The sequence below is a fragment of the Sparus aurata genome, chromosome 20, assembly GCF_900880675.1.
Source record: "Sparus aurata chromosome 20, fSpaAur1.1, whole genome shotgun sequence".
NCBI classification, from domain to species: Eukaryota; Metazoa; Chordata; class Actinopteri; order Spariformes; family Sparidae; genus Sparus; species Sparus aurata.
In genome coordinates, this window is record NC_044206.1 from 5457994 (window position 1) to 5474455 (window position 16462).

The 16462-nt window shown below is 41.6% G+C and overlaps 1 protein-coding gene across 5 annotated transcripts in view; it reads right to left on the bottom strand.

The window, feature by feature from the left end:
* Nucleotides 1-16462, bottom strand: part of tmem94 (transmembrane protein 94) — a 31538-nt gene that overhangs the window by 8255 nt on the left and 6821 nt on the right. For 2 of the 5 annotated variants that reach the window (XM_030400242.1, XM_030400244.1), the window contains 24 exons: nt 15080-15199; nt 14620-14747; nt 13743-13879; nt 12091-12296; nt 11808-11959; nt 11614-11716; nt 11398-11484; nt 11094-11210; nt 10597-10653; nt 8433-8537; nt 6440-6619; nt 6051-6272; nt 5643-5955; nt 4629-4802; nt 4410-4512; nt 3996-4204; nt 3713-3894; nt 2724-2856; nt 1918-2033; nt 1520-1619; nt 1100-1208; nt 477-666; nt 308-385; nt 95-180 (listed from right to left, as the gene is read on the bottom strand). In XM_030400242.1, coding sequence (XP_030256102.1) covers nt 95-180; nt 308-385; nt 477-666; nt 1100-1208; nt 1520-1619; nt 1918-2033; nt 2724-2856; nt 3713-3894; nt 3996-4204; nt 4410-4512; nt 4629-4802; nt 5643-5955; nt 6051-6272; nt 6440-6619; nt 8433-8537; nt 10597-10653; nt 11094-11210; nt 11398-11484; nt 11614-11716; nt 11808-11959; nt 12091-12296; nt 13743-13879; nt 14620-14747; nt 15080-15199 — 3407 coding nt within the window. The remainder of the gene's footprint in view (nt 1-94; nt 181-307; nt 386-476; nt 667-1099; nt 1209-1519; nt 1620-1917; nt 2034-2723; nt 2857-3712; nt 3895-3995; nt 4205-4409; nt 4513-4628; nt 4803-5642; nt 5956-6050; nt 6273-6439; nt 6620-8432; nt 8538-10596; nt 10654-11093; nt 11211-11397; nt 11485-11613; nt 11717-11807; nt 11960-12090; nt 12297-13742; nt 13880-14619; nt 14748-15079; nt 15200-16462) is intronic. The other 3 variants (XM_030400246.1, XM_030400243.1, XM_030400247.1) reach the window with 2 other exon arrangements.

A 16462-nucleotide genomic window follows, 5' to 3' on the forward strand; every position in this document is an offset into this window, starting at 1 on the left:
TTGCGGAACACTGCACTTTACTACTTCAGAGTGATTGTGTGTGTGTGTGTGTGTGTGTGTGTGTGTGTGTGTGTGTGTGTGTGTGTGTGTGTACCTTAGCAGTGGGCAGCTGAAACAGGACAGCCAGAGGATGTCAGTGGTGTTCATAGGAGGAGGAAGCTGAGCAAGACAGGCTAAAAACTGGAAACAAACAACAGAGCACTTGGTAATCCATTCAATATCAATGTCTAAGTATACATTACAGAAATCAAGCCTAGTGCAGAGTAAACATCCATATGTTGTGAGGCTGTGAAGTCTGTCCTCTCACCTGGATGATGACCAGACTTAGCTGACACTGCAGCAGGAAAAGAAAGCACTTGCGGATGCCGTAGGTTGTGTGTCGCGCCTGGAACAGATTCACCCAAAGGCAGATTTATTCAGAAATGTGTCATCTACCTCCGACTTACAGAGTGTGTCTGAGTGCCAGTGTGTCTAACCTGCTCTATGAGCTTGACCATGCTAACACTCTCTCCTTGGTGGAAGGTGACAGAGCATCCCAGACTGTTGAGCTGTCCAGAGAGCCTCAGTGGAGACAGACCTTCAGCGTCTCCGTTAAATCCTCCTCCAGTGGCATAGCCGAATGTCTCCCATGAACACTGAGATGGGTACAGAGGGTCCAGAGCAATGCTGCAGAGGACGGAAGTTGGAAGTTCATAAATTGGCCAATGGAGAATATGAAGCAATCTGTTTGATTATTTGGAATGTTGTGAATATCTAAATTTACTTTTTCAATTTAATTTTCTATTGAAACATTCTCTTTTTCCCAGACTAGTTATACTATCGCATTTTGATTTGTAAAGATCAACAGATTGTTGGTTGTATGCCTTGACAACTTTCAGTTACATTTTCAAATTCTTCTTTAAAAATATTGGGGTATTTTATAATGACAACTCGACTTGGTGGCATTTTGCAGGTGAGGTATAGGCAGGTATAAGTAATTGTTACAAAAATGCAGATTCCAGAGTTAGACATTAACACAGAGTCTTTTCCAACTCGTTCATATTTTGTTATAAAAATGTCAGTCAACAATTAGTGATGGACTCTATTAATGCGTTCCTACCTGACATCACTCTGTAGAAACAGGAGGCTGTTGCGGAAATTGGCAGAGCTTCCCAGACAGCATGTAACCTCCCTGTTCTCCTGCATGATCTTCATCATCTCACACATGGCTGTGAAGACGACATGTCAATATTACTCACAAGCAGACACTGAACACATCTACAGTAGTCACAGACAGTAACTCAGATCATCGTTTCTGTCCATTAAATGGATCTCATTGGTCGTTAATCATGGTTTTTCCTCATCTACTTCACTGCTGAGGATCAGATGGAGACGATGGGGAAAAAAGACATTGCACTAAAGGTGCAGGTTCACAGGAGCAATAACCTAGTGTGCAGAATCTAATTTTGTATTTTTGACTCTTGTTTCTGTCCAGCATGTAGGGTTTTGTTGCTTTTGAAAAAACAAAGGGTAGACTCACTGTCAGGGGTGCAGTCAGTGAAGAGTGGCACCAAAAGAGGCACATTATCAATGTTCTTCAAGTGAGGACGAACCTGGTGGATACCACGAGGTAGCTTTGCCTGAGAGAGAGCACAGACAGAAAAAACAAATAACATGTTTAGACTAATATGAGTTGATTCAAGATCTAATTATGAGCAGGTCATACAAATAATCCCCCTTGAAAAGAATGCACAGACACAGGAACAAAATTTAAGAAACTTCAAACTAAATTTAGCTGCAAGTCAAAAGCAATACAACAGCTGGTACAGACGCAAAAGACAGAGAGATCAGTCTCTGTTGTATGGGTGAACGTAAAATAGATGACCGATATTTCCTCTATCGTAGGGAAAACCATGTTTTTAATAAAGGTATTGTTACCCGGTTGCAGTCCTCCAGGAAGCTGGGCACATCGCTGTCTGTGGGATGGAAACTTGCCAGGTCAGAGTGGCCTTCCTCTTCTGGCAGCAGTGGACCTTCTGCTTCGTCTCGAGAATCTGTGTAACATGTGAAGAGAACTGTCCAACGTTAGAGATACTCTCCATGACTTGAACTTGCGTTTAGATTCACAACTGTTGAGGCGAGATTTCAGGAACATGTATTTGACATCCATCTGAAGTTGAGAAACAAAGCTGAATAGGAAGCCTGAACAAACTTGGAGGTGACAACTTTTCTTTTGCTTTGTTAATTTTGGTTTCTTCTTCTGTTCACATCCGATTTCATGACAAGGACCACTACATCCGATTTCCAATTTATGTGTCTAGACGAGCATCTCAACATGCACCAGAGTTTCACCATACTCTACCCTACATATGCACATATATCCATGTATTAATAAGTACTAGATTTAAAGAGTATTCCACAAGTTTAGTATTGCACTCCTGTAACATCATCAGACTCATGGTGGACAAGTTGAAAGGATTTAAATTGACGCAGGAGGACCACAGATGTTTTATCAAAACCTGGCGCCTACACTACCCACAATGCAACGTGACCAGTGACAGTTGGACTTGATATTCCGGTGTGTTATGCTAGAAACAGCCAATGTAGCCTGGAACCTCTAGCCTCAAACAGAGATGAAGAGCAAGCTACAGAAGTCTGGTGAGCTCCCTTCTTTCAAACTCATTGTAAATGGGCATACACAGAATGAATGTTAACTTCAGCTGGTACAAACTCAGCTTTGGTACCTTGGTTCAGGTCTTCATGCAGGGAGCCCTGAGTGGGGCTGGATGGAGCTCCATCACAAGGACTGTCCCCATTTGGAGTCAAAGAGATGTGACAGTTCCAGCCTGTCTCTAAACCCATCTTCTCTGCAAAAACCTACGGAGACACGACACACAACAGTCCCATAAACTAGTACACACACATTTCTGGTGTGCTGTACATACTACCTGTGACATGTTGTATAGATTTCTCAAACAACATAACATTGTGTTTTTCAACAAATACTTTTTGTATACTTCTTAGCATGATTATCATCAAATGTACAGACACATTGCCAGCCCCGATAACAGGCCACTCTTTTATAAAACATCTTAAATAAAGTTTAATTTACTGCAATTCATCATCAGCTGGATTTCTTGTCCAGTAACTTTACTTTATTTTGAGTGGAAGTGAAAGAATGTCCTGTAAACCTAAACCAGTTTTGGAGAATGTATAAGAGTAACGTAAACGTCAATGTTTTAATATGAACATACAATAAATTTCCATTGAAGAAAGGTTATACAAATGTTGGTGTATGCTGGCAGTTATTATCAATTCTTATCAATTAAGATATAAAATGTAAAACACTTGAAACATTGTTTAAGCATGGGGTATTTGTATTTTTTACTTAGTCGTGTAGTTCTACTGCTGGCAACTACGGTAGTCTTACTTTATTGCAGTAATTACTGTAATGGCATAAAAATAAGAAGGTGCTGTTGCTGCGACTATGGACCTGAAATAACTGCATGCTGGGAAATACAGATTTATTGCTGTGAATGATTGCTTCTCGGCTGATGACACGATGTTTCTTCAGAGAGACGACAGATTATGGGGTCCATTTCATATCCTGAGCGCAAAGTATTACACCTAGATGATTTTGGCCAAGATAACCAACTAGATAATGTTCATATGAGCTTGTGTATGTGTGTGTGTGTGTGTGTGTGTGTGTGTACGCGCGTGCATGTGTGTTCACCTTGCTGCGGAGCTCATCCTCCATTGAAAAATAAACAAACCGGATACAAGCCGTGACCAGGGCATCTATTAGTCGAACTGTGTCCAGCCTCGCCTGGTACTGTGAGGATACCATGCCCATAAAGATCTGTCCACTGAGGGCCTGAACACAGTCCTCTCGCTCCACACCTTCACCTATACCCTCTGGAGACATGATGAGGAAAGACAAAGAAAGGAAAAGAGTAATAAGAACAGTTGTCATTATTACATCATTCTTATCAGTGTGTTATCCGTTAAAGCGGTACCATCGGAGCTCCAGCTGTTCCTGCAGGAGCTGTGTTTGATGGGGGTGGTGGAGGGCAGCTCCACTCCGAAGAACAGGCAGGGACCAGGGGTTAGCTCCACACACTTGCCATTCAGTTGGTCTGACAACGACACTTGCATGGGCTTGTAGGCAAATGCTGAGCAGTAACCTGACAGACAGGCACGCTGGTAGAAATCCAGAACCTTCTTTCTGTAACAGAAAATGAAATACATCCAGTTAGCTACAATGCAGCACTTAGAATTACCATAGCCTGGATGACTGAGAACCTTCATCAACAAAGAAAATGAGAGTAACAAATGGAAAGACCGCTAAAAATATGGATTATATGCCCTGAAAGTAAATATTGTGAATCTTTGCATTAAAGTGAAAATGATCTGTGAGACAGATGTTGTACCTGTCTGAGCCTGAGAGGGGATAGATATCTGTTCCATCCCAGAAGTCAGTGCAGGCCTCCAGGATGAGGTCAGCTGAGCCATGTGACAGCATCTGGACATTATCTACAACAGAAGGTTCAGAGGTCAAGACAGACACGGTCAGTAACATTATTACATAAAACAAAAAGAAACAGGGACAGCTAGCTCATTCTATTTAACTGAAGTGTGTGTGGACTCACTGGAGGAAGAGTCTCGTACAAACAGGGAAATGAGGTGGGAGATGGGAGGCTGCCGTTTGGTGAAGTAATGAAGGCGGCGGGAGGTGAACTCCTTGGTCTTCTCTCCAGATGGCAGCTGGTACAGAGCCAAGTGGTTCTCCTGTTTAAATAGCTCCCTCGCACCAGGAGTGAACCCTGACACACACACACACACACACACACACACACACACACACACACACACACACACACACACACACACACACACACACACACACACACACACACACACACACACACACAAGATACACATATACAAAAAAGTCAAGTGTCTAACATCAATCCAGAAGCCCTGTTTGATTAAAGTCTCAAGAAATTACAGTTGTGTTTTGTTCATTACATCTGTCGACCTGGCTCTACTCAGTTTGATTTGGTGCGGCCGAGATTTTGCATTTCCATCACAGCTACGCTACCTGCTGATGGTGTATCTTAAACCAATGACGGGTTTGTCCCGTTCTTCGCAGTACTGTTGAGGAGCCACTGCTAGCAAAGTGGCTCTGCCAATTCGGTGACAAATACTATTCATTTACTATAACTACTTCACAATAAATTATTTAGTCATTAAAGGATAGAGATAGAGACAGAGACAGAGACAGAGACAGAGAGAGAGAGAGAGGGAGAGAGAGAGAGAATCAATGCAACACAACAGCTTGTGGCCTTACTTTAACATCAAAACCGTGTGAAGGGACGATCTTTGCTCAGAGTGCTCAGATATTTTATCTATGAAAGGCCTTCTGGGGTAAAACTTAATTGATAATTCATGCTGTGTGGGATGACAGTCAGATCAGGTTTTCCCTCTGAAGAAAACTTCCAGGCTGACATCACAGTGCCAGACCATCTGACTAAGATCTGTCTAACCGCTGTGTCCTCAAATGACCCAACAAAAAGGCCAAGCTGAGGGGTAATTGTATAAGATTGCTTTGAACCATGTAGATGTAAAAGAAGCCCTAAAAAAAAGCATAATTACATTCTCACCTATCAGCCTGGAGAGCTCGCAGAGCCCCCAGGGGACGTAGACGGGCAGCACGGTACCGTGGCTCTCCTGGAGAGCCAGGTTGGACAGGTGGTCAGAGAAGCGACAGAGCTGCTGGGTGACACTGGCATTGCAGAGGTTCAGCATAATATTCAGGCCAAGTGGCTTGAGGGAGGGCAGGTGGCACTGCCAGGAGAGGTCATCGAACTGGATGCTGGCTGGGTTCTGCTGGTCCTGTGACAGGCTCAGCATCTCCAGGTGGTAGTCGCACACAAAGTCATCAGCTTCAGCCTCCGGGCAGCCCATCGCAAAGTCCTGGACACATCACAACACAGCAGTAATTGTCAAGTCAAATCAAACCTCTACTTTCACAAATGCGACACAAATGTGAGTACCACATGCAGTTTTACCTGGCCCTGATCGTCTGCGCCTCCCTCAGTGTCATGGCTGAAGCTCACGTTGGACCCAGAGTGGTGTTTGATGCGTGTATGTGTGGACTGGCAGGAGCGCAGAAGCCGGAGATTGTCAGTCGAGAGAGCGGTGTCATGTGACGTCTCACTGGGCTCAGGTCCCTCCCCCAACTGGGTGGAGGACTCTGCTGGCAGACAGAGCAGAGCCTCTGCTTCCTGGGCCTGTGCAGTGGTCACAACTAGTCAGGACTATCCATGAGCAGGTGATCAATTACTGAATTTCAGTTAGCTCCAGGAAGTTTCCACTCAATTAAACAGACTGCATTGCACAACTTCTTTCTACTGTTAACAAACTACAATGACAATCCTTACAGCCTGACAAAACCAACCAATACCTCATCCCTGTCGTCATCTGCTTCCATTCGGCAGTAGGAATTGACAGACAAGTCGTCTCTGAGATCATCCTGACTGTTGTGAGGTGGCTCCACCCTCCCACTGAAGAACAGGACTGTCTCTGGACTGGGGTTAGGCCACGACAGAATACCCTGCTTGTCCACACAACACAGCACCTGCATGCACACAAAACATTCGCAATTCACAAACATAAATGGACTAACAAGTCTGGAGATGGATGTAGGTATTTTAACTGTTTTTTCTAAATGTAATTGTAATCTTGAGGATTTCAGTCAGGGTTAGCTGTATGTGGTTACTGGTTTGTGGTTACAAACAAGCCTGCAGGAAAAGTTTTCTGCTGTTTCCTTGCATGGCTTGATAGTGTACTTAATTATAAGTGTGCTTTTAATACTGCTAAAACAGCATATTTCTCTGGCCTAATAAGCAATACACAACCCTAGATTTAGGAGGCCGATAGGAGGTCGTGTGGCTCGGGCACCACTTGGCAATGCCTCGGCCTCTTCAGTCGTCTCCTGGATCCACACACTTTACAGATTTTATTTCATTTGTATCAGATGTTCTGTCAATGCAAATTGTAAATTGTGATTTTGTTGTTTGGTTCTGTACATGTGACATCTATCGCATGTCTGTTCATCCTGGGAGAGGGATCCCTACTCTGTGGCTCTTCCTGAGGTTTCTACCATCTTTTGATTTGATGTCAGGAAGTGCCGTTTAATACTACAGCAAAGACCAGTTGCACTTTACAGTGTAGCCAAACAAACTCATGGGGCCCTATTCAGATGGTCCATGGTGCATGGTCTACAGCGCAAAGGGCTAGTGCATTTAGGGTGCATCCAAGTTCAGTTTGCTGGTTAAACAGTGGATATCTGGGTGCAAAGTGAGGGACATGACACAAAGGGGTTGTATTTAGACTCAGAATTAGTTTTGGGTGTGTTTTGGGCAGAACATAAATTAAAACAATCAGACTGTCGTCTCCGATTTCTTTAAGAGCCGGGTGCACCTTAAACAGTAGCACTCATCTTCAGTGAGGGACATGTAAATGTATGTGATCTTTGGCTGCTGGACCCTCCGTCTCAATCATCTGTCCCATCAACAACTCTGTTTGACTGCATATGAAAAAAATACACTGATATTAAACTGAGGAGGAGGAGCGCTGCTGCGTGTCCCTCTGTGTGTGTGGGATTCTCATTCCATGGACAGGTGGGATGGGTCAGAATCATTTTGATCAATAACGGATAAGATGAAAGGGGGGGAAATATGTCCTCAATAAGGAAAATATTTGTGACATTACTGGCATTGATCCCTTATGCGCACATGGAACAGCTGATAAACTTAATTGATTCGTGACTCGTCGACAGGATCGGTCAATATTTCATGTTAATTAATGTTCTGCGTTAAAGGTCACACACACAGTCCAGATTCATACAGTAAAATAGTTTGGAGTGAGGCAGCCGTCCTGATAAATCCTGAAATCCTATCTAAAAAATATTTATTTCAGAAGCTAGTTCAATTCAGTTTGCTCTGAAGAATTTCATCTTCAGCTTTTAATTTTGTTGAGTAAATGTGTCACGATGTTTGTTATAGTACAATACTGTGTTCATGGAAATGTTTAAAATAATTGAAAGCAGCCTCTCTATTCATAGAATCAGGTTGTATGCACAGTGTGAACCCACCTGTGTCGGCGCATCTTACTGTCTGAATAAAGCATCCTTTAAATAGCAGGAAACAGACTATGCCTTTGACTTTAGACCATGTTTTTGTTGATCTATGATGCTGTCGCCTTCTGCTGTCTCAAGATAGCAATCCATTAGTGCATCTGACCACACCTAAGTTTAAAACCAACACGCCCAGGAGCCCACAGGTGAATAAAGAATAATAAAGAAGTCAGTCAGTAATCACAACCTCCATCTGATTTTACTCAGCAGACAGCACGTCATTTTCCATGTCATTTAGCGCTGTAATACTCACAGTGACAGATCCCAGAGTGTGTAAAAGGCTGGAAGTATAACACAGTGTCTGAGACTCTCCCTTTAGGACGCCAACCAGGTGTCTCCAAACACAGCGCAGCATCTCCTACAAACATGAGCACACACACACACACACACAGACACACAAAGTTAGAGAACTGCTTTTTAATACATACTAGAGAGTGGAGATGTGTGTTTATGCATACAAATGATCAAAATTACATTCAATAGAAAATGTGATTGAGAAATATGACTTTATCAATTTCATAAACAAAGAGAAAGAGCTTTTAAAATAGACAATTTGAAAAAGTAGCCCTTCATTAACCAACTGAGTTAAAAGTGCAGCATAACAATTTCAAACCAGCGACAAAAACAAGAAGACATTTTGATCAGTTCTGTGATTGGGCTATAAAGACAAAAAAGGACAAAGCTTCTATGCTACAGTGCTAGTGGCACAAGGCGAGGAGGTGAAGCCTAGTGCAAGCTGCAGCATTTCTGTGAGTGCTCCAAAACACATCCATGCAGATTTTGATTCTTTTGGATGGAATCCATGATGACTGGTTCAGCAAGGGACAAACAATCACAACTTGCCCTTCCTTGCCTCCTCTTGTTCTCACGCAGCATCCAAAATGAACTTTCCAGCTCTCTTGCAGAGGACTAGTATTATAAAGAAACATGTTTACTAATGGTATAAGACAAAACTATTATCTGTATCCAACATTTCCTGTTTACAGAATAATATGGATAAACAGACAGCAATTACCTTTGATACTAAAAATGTCAGAATTAATCGCTTATGAACGATTCTGTGATTTCTGTGCGCTAGTTTTTTATTTTAAAGATTTAAGAATATTTTGATGATTATCAGGATAATATTGGGAATCACAATTATGTTGGACACGATAATCGGAACATAACATTTTTTGTGTTGTCCCATTTTCAATGTGCGTTTGATATGATATTACGCAATTTTTTTCACCTGTTTTCAGAGAGGAAAAAAAATGAATTTAGAAAAATCGTCCTGTACATCTGGCATTTTTTCCCACCTGAAACAAGAATAATTTTTTTCCCCATCTATGAAACAGATGGAAAAATTCATCTCGCAAAACTTTTTCACACCTGTTATTATGTCATAAGCACAGGTTGCAAAAAGATTCAGATCAAACTTAGAAAATGGATCACATAATATTTTTCCTCCCTTGCCTCTCAGGGCGTTCATATAAAAGGATAAAAAACTGTGCATTGAGCGACTGTTACCAACTTACCGGCCAAACACAGACTTTAATCATTATTTTGATGCTTTGACCAAATCAAAAATATTTTCATTATTATTCCAAAGGAGATAAGGAAGGACACAAGGTGAGAACACCCTACAGAATTAACAGCAGAAGGCCATATTGGAGCTGATTTCCAGTCATGCAGTGCAGGCAGACAAGCAGAGGTGGAAGGTCAGGCACAGATTCAAGTGAAAATCACTCTCAGGATCATCTCTTCCATATAATTATTCATCTGCAGCAACGGCAAAGCCAGAGACAAAACACTGATGGTTTCAGAAAAATCTACTGATTTGTTTTATATTGATAGAAGGACTACAGCCCAGCTACAAATGAGGACAATGACTGAGTTTGGTCAGGATCTGTGAAGAGGTTGTGCAAACAGAAGTTGAATCCATGAGATGAAAAAAATTATCATAAAGAGACGGTATTGACTGTTGAGATAACATGTCAAAGATGACTGGAGGCATCTGAGCAGAAACTTCGGTCAAGATGTTTTGACTGATTATCCACAGATGAAGAGTGATCAAAACCAAAGAGTCAAAGGAGAGAAAATAAAATGTCGTGCGAGACAAATATAAAATATGAAAGCAAAGCAAAGTGCTCGTATAAAAGCAAAAAAACCAGAACGGTAGTGACCAAAATTGAGGATCAGAGAGGTGGTCTGAATCATGTCCATGAAGCTTTTCATGGTGAAGAAATCAAAGATGTAATGGAGATTGAGGGTGAAGGGAAGGGCGTGAGAGGGTGGCGAGCTGTGTACAGGGTTTCCAGAGAGGGAGTTGCAAAGGGCAAGGATAGCGAGCGAGTGAAGACAGGCGGGTTCAGGTGGAGTTGGGAGCCAAGCGAGTGGAGGAGGGGAGGGGGGAGCGAGACAGCGAGAGGTTATACCTGGGAGGAAACCACTTCGGTGTAGCTGCTTAGAGTGTCCTCAGAGAACTTAGCAAGCTGGGGCGAGAGAAGAGTCTAGTTAAAACACAGAGGGAGACCCTCGCTGCGTCTCCTCTGTGTCTACGTGTGTGTGTGTGTGAGTGTGTGTGTGTGTGTGTGTGTGATTGACTGATATGGCTTTGAAGATCAGCATCAGTATCTTTATGTTTCTAAATTGATGATGCCAATTTTTTAAGCAAATAGACGTTGAATAAAAGGAAGACTTAATACGGGGCCAACAATTGGAAACCGTGTGTGTGTGTGTGTGTGTGTGTGTGTGTGTAGACAGTAGTTAAAACATAGAACACATCCTCCATGTTAGTAACTGAAGCTGTCTTTCTGCCAGTGCATATTACACAAAGTTATAACTGCTTGTGTGTGTGTGTGTTGTGAGTGTGCATGCATGTTTATGCGTATGTGTTTATGTGCGTGTGTGTGTATGTGTATCCGTCCCTCACCAGACCAGCTGGTGATGCACGACTGAACTCAGCGAGGACCCTGGCCTCTCCAAAGGCATTCAACAGCACCCACATCACAGGGAAGAGCAAAGGCAAGATGGGCAGAACACCCATCAACTGCAAAAACAATTGTGTAATGTTTATTACGAAACATATAATGGGAAGGTCGGCCTATAAATAACTTTCAACTGACTAGAATTTAAACATCAGCCGGTAGACTTTGTTGAACTCACAGAAGAACTGAAAAGACTGAATATATTTTGCTTTCTTTTTCGGACACATTTTAAGTTTCGAATGATTGTACCTGAAGTTGAAAGAAATTGTAGCAGGGTGGGGTGAGGCTGGGCGCATCACAAAAAAAGCGGATTGTGTTCACGAGCAGGAACGCCACCTAAAGGGAGACAACATAAAGATACCTGTAACGCAAAAGTGGCACGTAACATACAGGTTATTTTAAGAAAAGAAGGGGTGATCCCCAATAAATCACAGAGAAAATAGAAGCTCCATGTTAACTACTTACCAACACGACAGGACAGACTAGTTTGGTGATAACTGACTGCACTGTAAAACGCTCATTATCAAGCACCGTGATTGGTCGAGCCAGAGCCAACTCCAAACTGTTCCTGTTTAAAAAAATGTTTAAAACGAGCGTCAAACACGGGTGACATAGACAATATTGCTGAAGCTGGCCTTCTCAAATGTCAAGTCTCCTACCTGACTATGTCCAGTACTGGGGTCCGGACCACCCTGAAGAGACGGTGTTGCTGGGGGCTCTGGGGTCCTCTCTTCTCATTGGCTCGTGGTGAAGGAGGAGGGGAAAATGGGGGGAATAAATCTCCTGGCTCCAAAACAATGTGCTCATCATCCTGAAGAGAGAAAATGGAGAGAAAAATGGATTAAGCTGGTCACACAAGGACTTACTTACTTAACTTACTCTGCATCTCTAAACAAGTGTGCACGTACGTGCATTGTACTCTGCATCCACACAAAGACTAACCTTAATGCCTCGGAGGGAGGCGAATGCCTCTTGGCCAGGTCTCAGAGCGATGATGTCTCCTTCCACTAGCAGACTAATAGGCAGGTTAACCAACTGGGAGTCACGGTAGGTCCAGTGAAGGGACCAGGATGGAGACGTGGGTGTGTAAAGATCAGGGTACAGAGATGGAGGCCACCTAACTTCACCCACACATCCTGACAGATAGTCTGGAGTAACAGGCAAAGAAAGTGAGGTGCGGGTGGGGAACTCATGCAAATTACTCATCTGACTCTCCTTAACATGATCACAACATTCAGGTAATATTCACTGCTGTAGTGAGATGCATCATCTGTAAGTTCTGTCAGAATCTTTTCAATCTTTGAGATAGAGCATTTCACAGTGATAAAGACTGAAAACCACCTTGAGTGAGGGCGCTACTTGCTGGCATTTCTTTGTGCTGCTTCATGTTTCACTTATTTCAATGTGTGAAGAAACGATTCTGGAGTTTAAACACAGAACAGTGCAGCATTTTTGATAGCTGATGTGACCAGAGCTGTGTTAAAGCTGCCACTGGCTTAATCTTGTTGATGCAATTCATTAAAAAAATGCCTTTATCGGCCCTGACATCACTCAAGATATTGAATACTGTCAATCATTTCACCAAATTACGGTAGACAAGCTCAAACTCCTTTCAGTGCCATCGGTCTAGGGCTGGATATCCAAATTAACCACAATAGAAGGTCACTGACATAAAGAAACTTGGTTCTGAATGGGAATCAGTTCTAACTGTAAAAAGCTGTATTTTTAGTAGGGCTGCAACATATGGTGATAAAATCATTTTTACAATTATTCTTTAATCTTTTTTTTCAATATTCTTTTATGGGTTTTAGCCTTGATTTGATAGGAGAGCTTAAATTAAAAAAAGTTCTAAGGGCTGGTTAGTATCCTGGTCTGCTGCACTACTGGGTACCTCGATTGACCCCCATTCATTTTTGGTTGACCAATACAGGAACTTTTTCCCACTTTCTTTAAAATTTCCAGAATTTTTCCATATTTTGTTAATTTTTCAGGGAATTATACATGAATCTTGATGGGAAAAAAAGGCGTATATCAGTGGTTGATATCTATTAGTGAATACAATCTGATGTGAATCCAAATAAAAATCATGATCTTACAGATGTTTTATTTGATATTCGTTTAGGCTTGATTTAATTAAGGGGATCGTTTTTGTACTGCTTTATACCGTAGTTCTTTCTGTAAACTCCTAATGCTACCTATCCCTACAAACTAAATCATCTTGTCATTTTGGAAAAAAAAAAAAAAAAAAGTAAAGTTTGGCACAATTTCTTATGCCAGTGCACTATTTAAGTCAAAAATAAAGAAGTACAGTAGCAGTGTGACGACACCCAGCCCAAGTGAGAGCTGGGATAGCAATGAGAGGTGAATTAGATTGTTAGCCTTTTAATGGAAGATCAGGCCAATCCCCAGTACGACTAAAAACAAGATACCAGTTAATGTCACAAATGTCATTCTCGATGTTGCCATGAATGAGTTGAATAGAAATCATTTGAGGAAGAGTAATTTCTTAAGCAAAACAGATAAACAAAGACTATATTTGACAGGAAGTACAAATGCCATAAATCCTCTATATTTTTAACAAAAAACTGACTCACCACTGAGCTGTGTGATGATGCCCTTAAGGCGGTGGACCATCTCATTCCTCTTCAGCCCCTCCTGGCGTCCGACCAGCAGCAGGTTCAGCAGAAGGAGGAGAAGGAGGGCTGCAGCGTTCATCAGCTCTATACCAGAACTGTGGAGATGAAAAGGACTAATTCAAGGGAGAATCAGGAATTCTGTCTTCAGATCAGATCTAGCACAGTTAGAGACATATTATCAATTATTGTGTATTGCTTAATGAAAAAAAAATAAATATCAAACCAAATGAGTGAAATCATTAATTAGTTAGATACATATTTGATCAAATGGTGTTGGAGAACATTGCAAGCAAGTGTAAGACTGTCTTGGCAGACACTAAGACCTGCAACAGTTGGTGTTTGTGTAGCTGCATCATTTCTCACTTCTGTTCATCATGTAGACTATTTTTAATGAGAATGATAAAGTTATGTGGACAAGTAGTTTGGCAGCATTGCACACACTGAAGAGAGACATAGAAACCTACTTAGCTTCTTCTTTCAGTGTGACACTGCATTTCATATTTTTGCATTTAGTACATTTCAAGATTTTAACATTAATAATTTTATGTTTACAATAATAGTGGTGTAATTGTTGGATGGGAAATTAGAAGTGAAACTGTGAACTTGTGCAGCATGTTTTCTATTTCCTGATAATCGTTTAAGCACAAGAAAACAGATGATACAACAGCTTTGAGAAGAAAGAAACTGCATTGTAAAGTGAATGAGACACTTCTTATGTTAAAATCCCAGAATAAATCTATTCTTAATAAATACATTAATGAAGCTAAATAACTGCACAAAGATCTGCAACAGTTTTGGTGATGTTGCAAAAACAGTAACATAGGTGTTCACCTACCTGCCCTTTGGCTGGCTGCCATAGCAACAGAGGAGTCCCAGCACAGCCAGTAAAGTGAGGGCAGCTCCCGGCCAATGTAGACAAGAGTGACGGTTGCCATGGTAAAGAAAGCTATTTACCCACTGTTCCTACAAAAACATGAAAAAACAACAAGTCATAAGCAAAACAAATCCCAGTGTGTTATGTAATAAGGCATCAAACATGTGACTGATTTTTTTAAAGAAACATCAGGGAACTGTGCTGCTGTAAGTGGACTGGAACAAAGCTGTATGGAGCACATAGCTTTCTGTGTGGTGTGTTTGTGTGTTTTCACATTTATAAGGACCAAATGTCCTGACAAGGATGATGACAAATCTCAAGTCTCTCCAGTCCTCATTTTGCTTTTAAGTTTCCGATAAATGTTTTTTTAGGGCAGGATGAGGACTAAAGTTTGTGGGTGACTGTAAATATGTATGTGTACCTGTGCAGAGGCTCGTCTGCGTCCAGCCCTTTGGTGCTGCTCCAGCAGACCGCTGAGCTGGTCCCGCAGCTTCACCAGAGCCTGGCCAGTCGACAGGCCCAGAGTCACAGCATCCTCCTCCTGCAACAACACGTACAACAACATTTCACACTCTGGTGGCTCTTCACACAAAAAAGAGGCATGAAAAATTTGGCTGAGAAGATGATTCTGACAGCTTTGCTTATACCAATTATCATTACTGCCAGTCGGTCTTAATAATTTGAAGACTTGAGCAAAATTTTTCTTGATGAAATTTATAACAATAATTCTCCTAGCATTTGGAAATCATTGTTCTATTCCCTTACACAACCCAAAGCTGTGTCTGTATTCAGGGTTTCTGCAGGGATCACGTAGTTAATCTAAGACTTTTTAAGAACTTTTAAACTGCTGCACCAGGTGGGTTATTAGGAACCATCTAGGAATTGATTCTTGAAAACTGCTTGTTAAAGGGCAGGCACTTTCAAATCTGTCTATCACAGGCTTACTTAAACCAACCACATAAACAGTAGGAGTGTGCCAAGACGAGTGGAGCCGGTAGAGTGAATAGCACTAGCATCTTTTCCACCAAGCAAAACCTTTATCTCCATTCTTCACTCTTCTTTAAATAATATATAATCTCCAGCTCTGATATGACGGATGCTAAGCCAACCACTTTAGGAGCCTCAATTGTTGCTTTCAAACGAGTCGCTTCTCTCACTGGTTATTATATCTTAACCACACCCATAGCTGCCAGTTGTTCTTAGGCTGCTGATTTAACCAAATCACTGTGCATGGCGTGAACCCGGGCAAGATGAATTCACCAGACCCCATGATAACATGATCTTGCGAATCCAGCTGCCACACAAGGTTACACCCTTTAAAAATGCACTGAATGCAATATTATATTCATTCCATCATACCAGTACGAAAGTATGATGGAAAACCAGTAAGGACGACATGACCTACAGTTTTTTATTATTATATCACATTTTTTTACTACATGCTAAACAGTATAAAACAATACATTCCAATGATATAATCTATTTAATCAACACAACCTGGACATAGATAGGCTCCTGCTGTTCTCCTTTGGGTCAGGTCTCTTATATCAATTTAATGCACTTCAAATATTTTCATGTTACTGGCCAAGACAGGTAAAATGATGCTCAAACAAAGGAAGTCCTCCCCAACCAAGCAACCAGAACTACACAGGAAACCATGAATGAAGAAACAGCCATCTGGCTTAACAAATCCCCACACTGAGCCAGAGAATGCTTGGCATCTAATAAATGGCTGCCAATTAATTTTCTGTCAACTGACTGCACGATTAATCAAGCATTTTTGTTTCACTTACCTAATTACCTT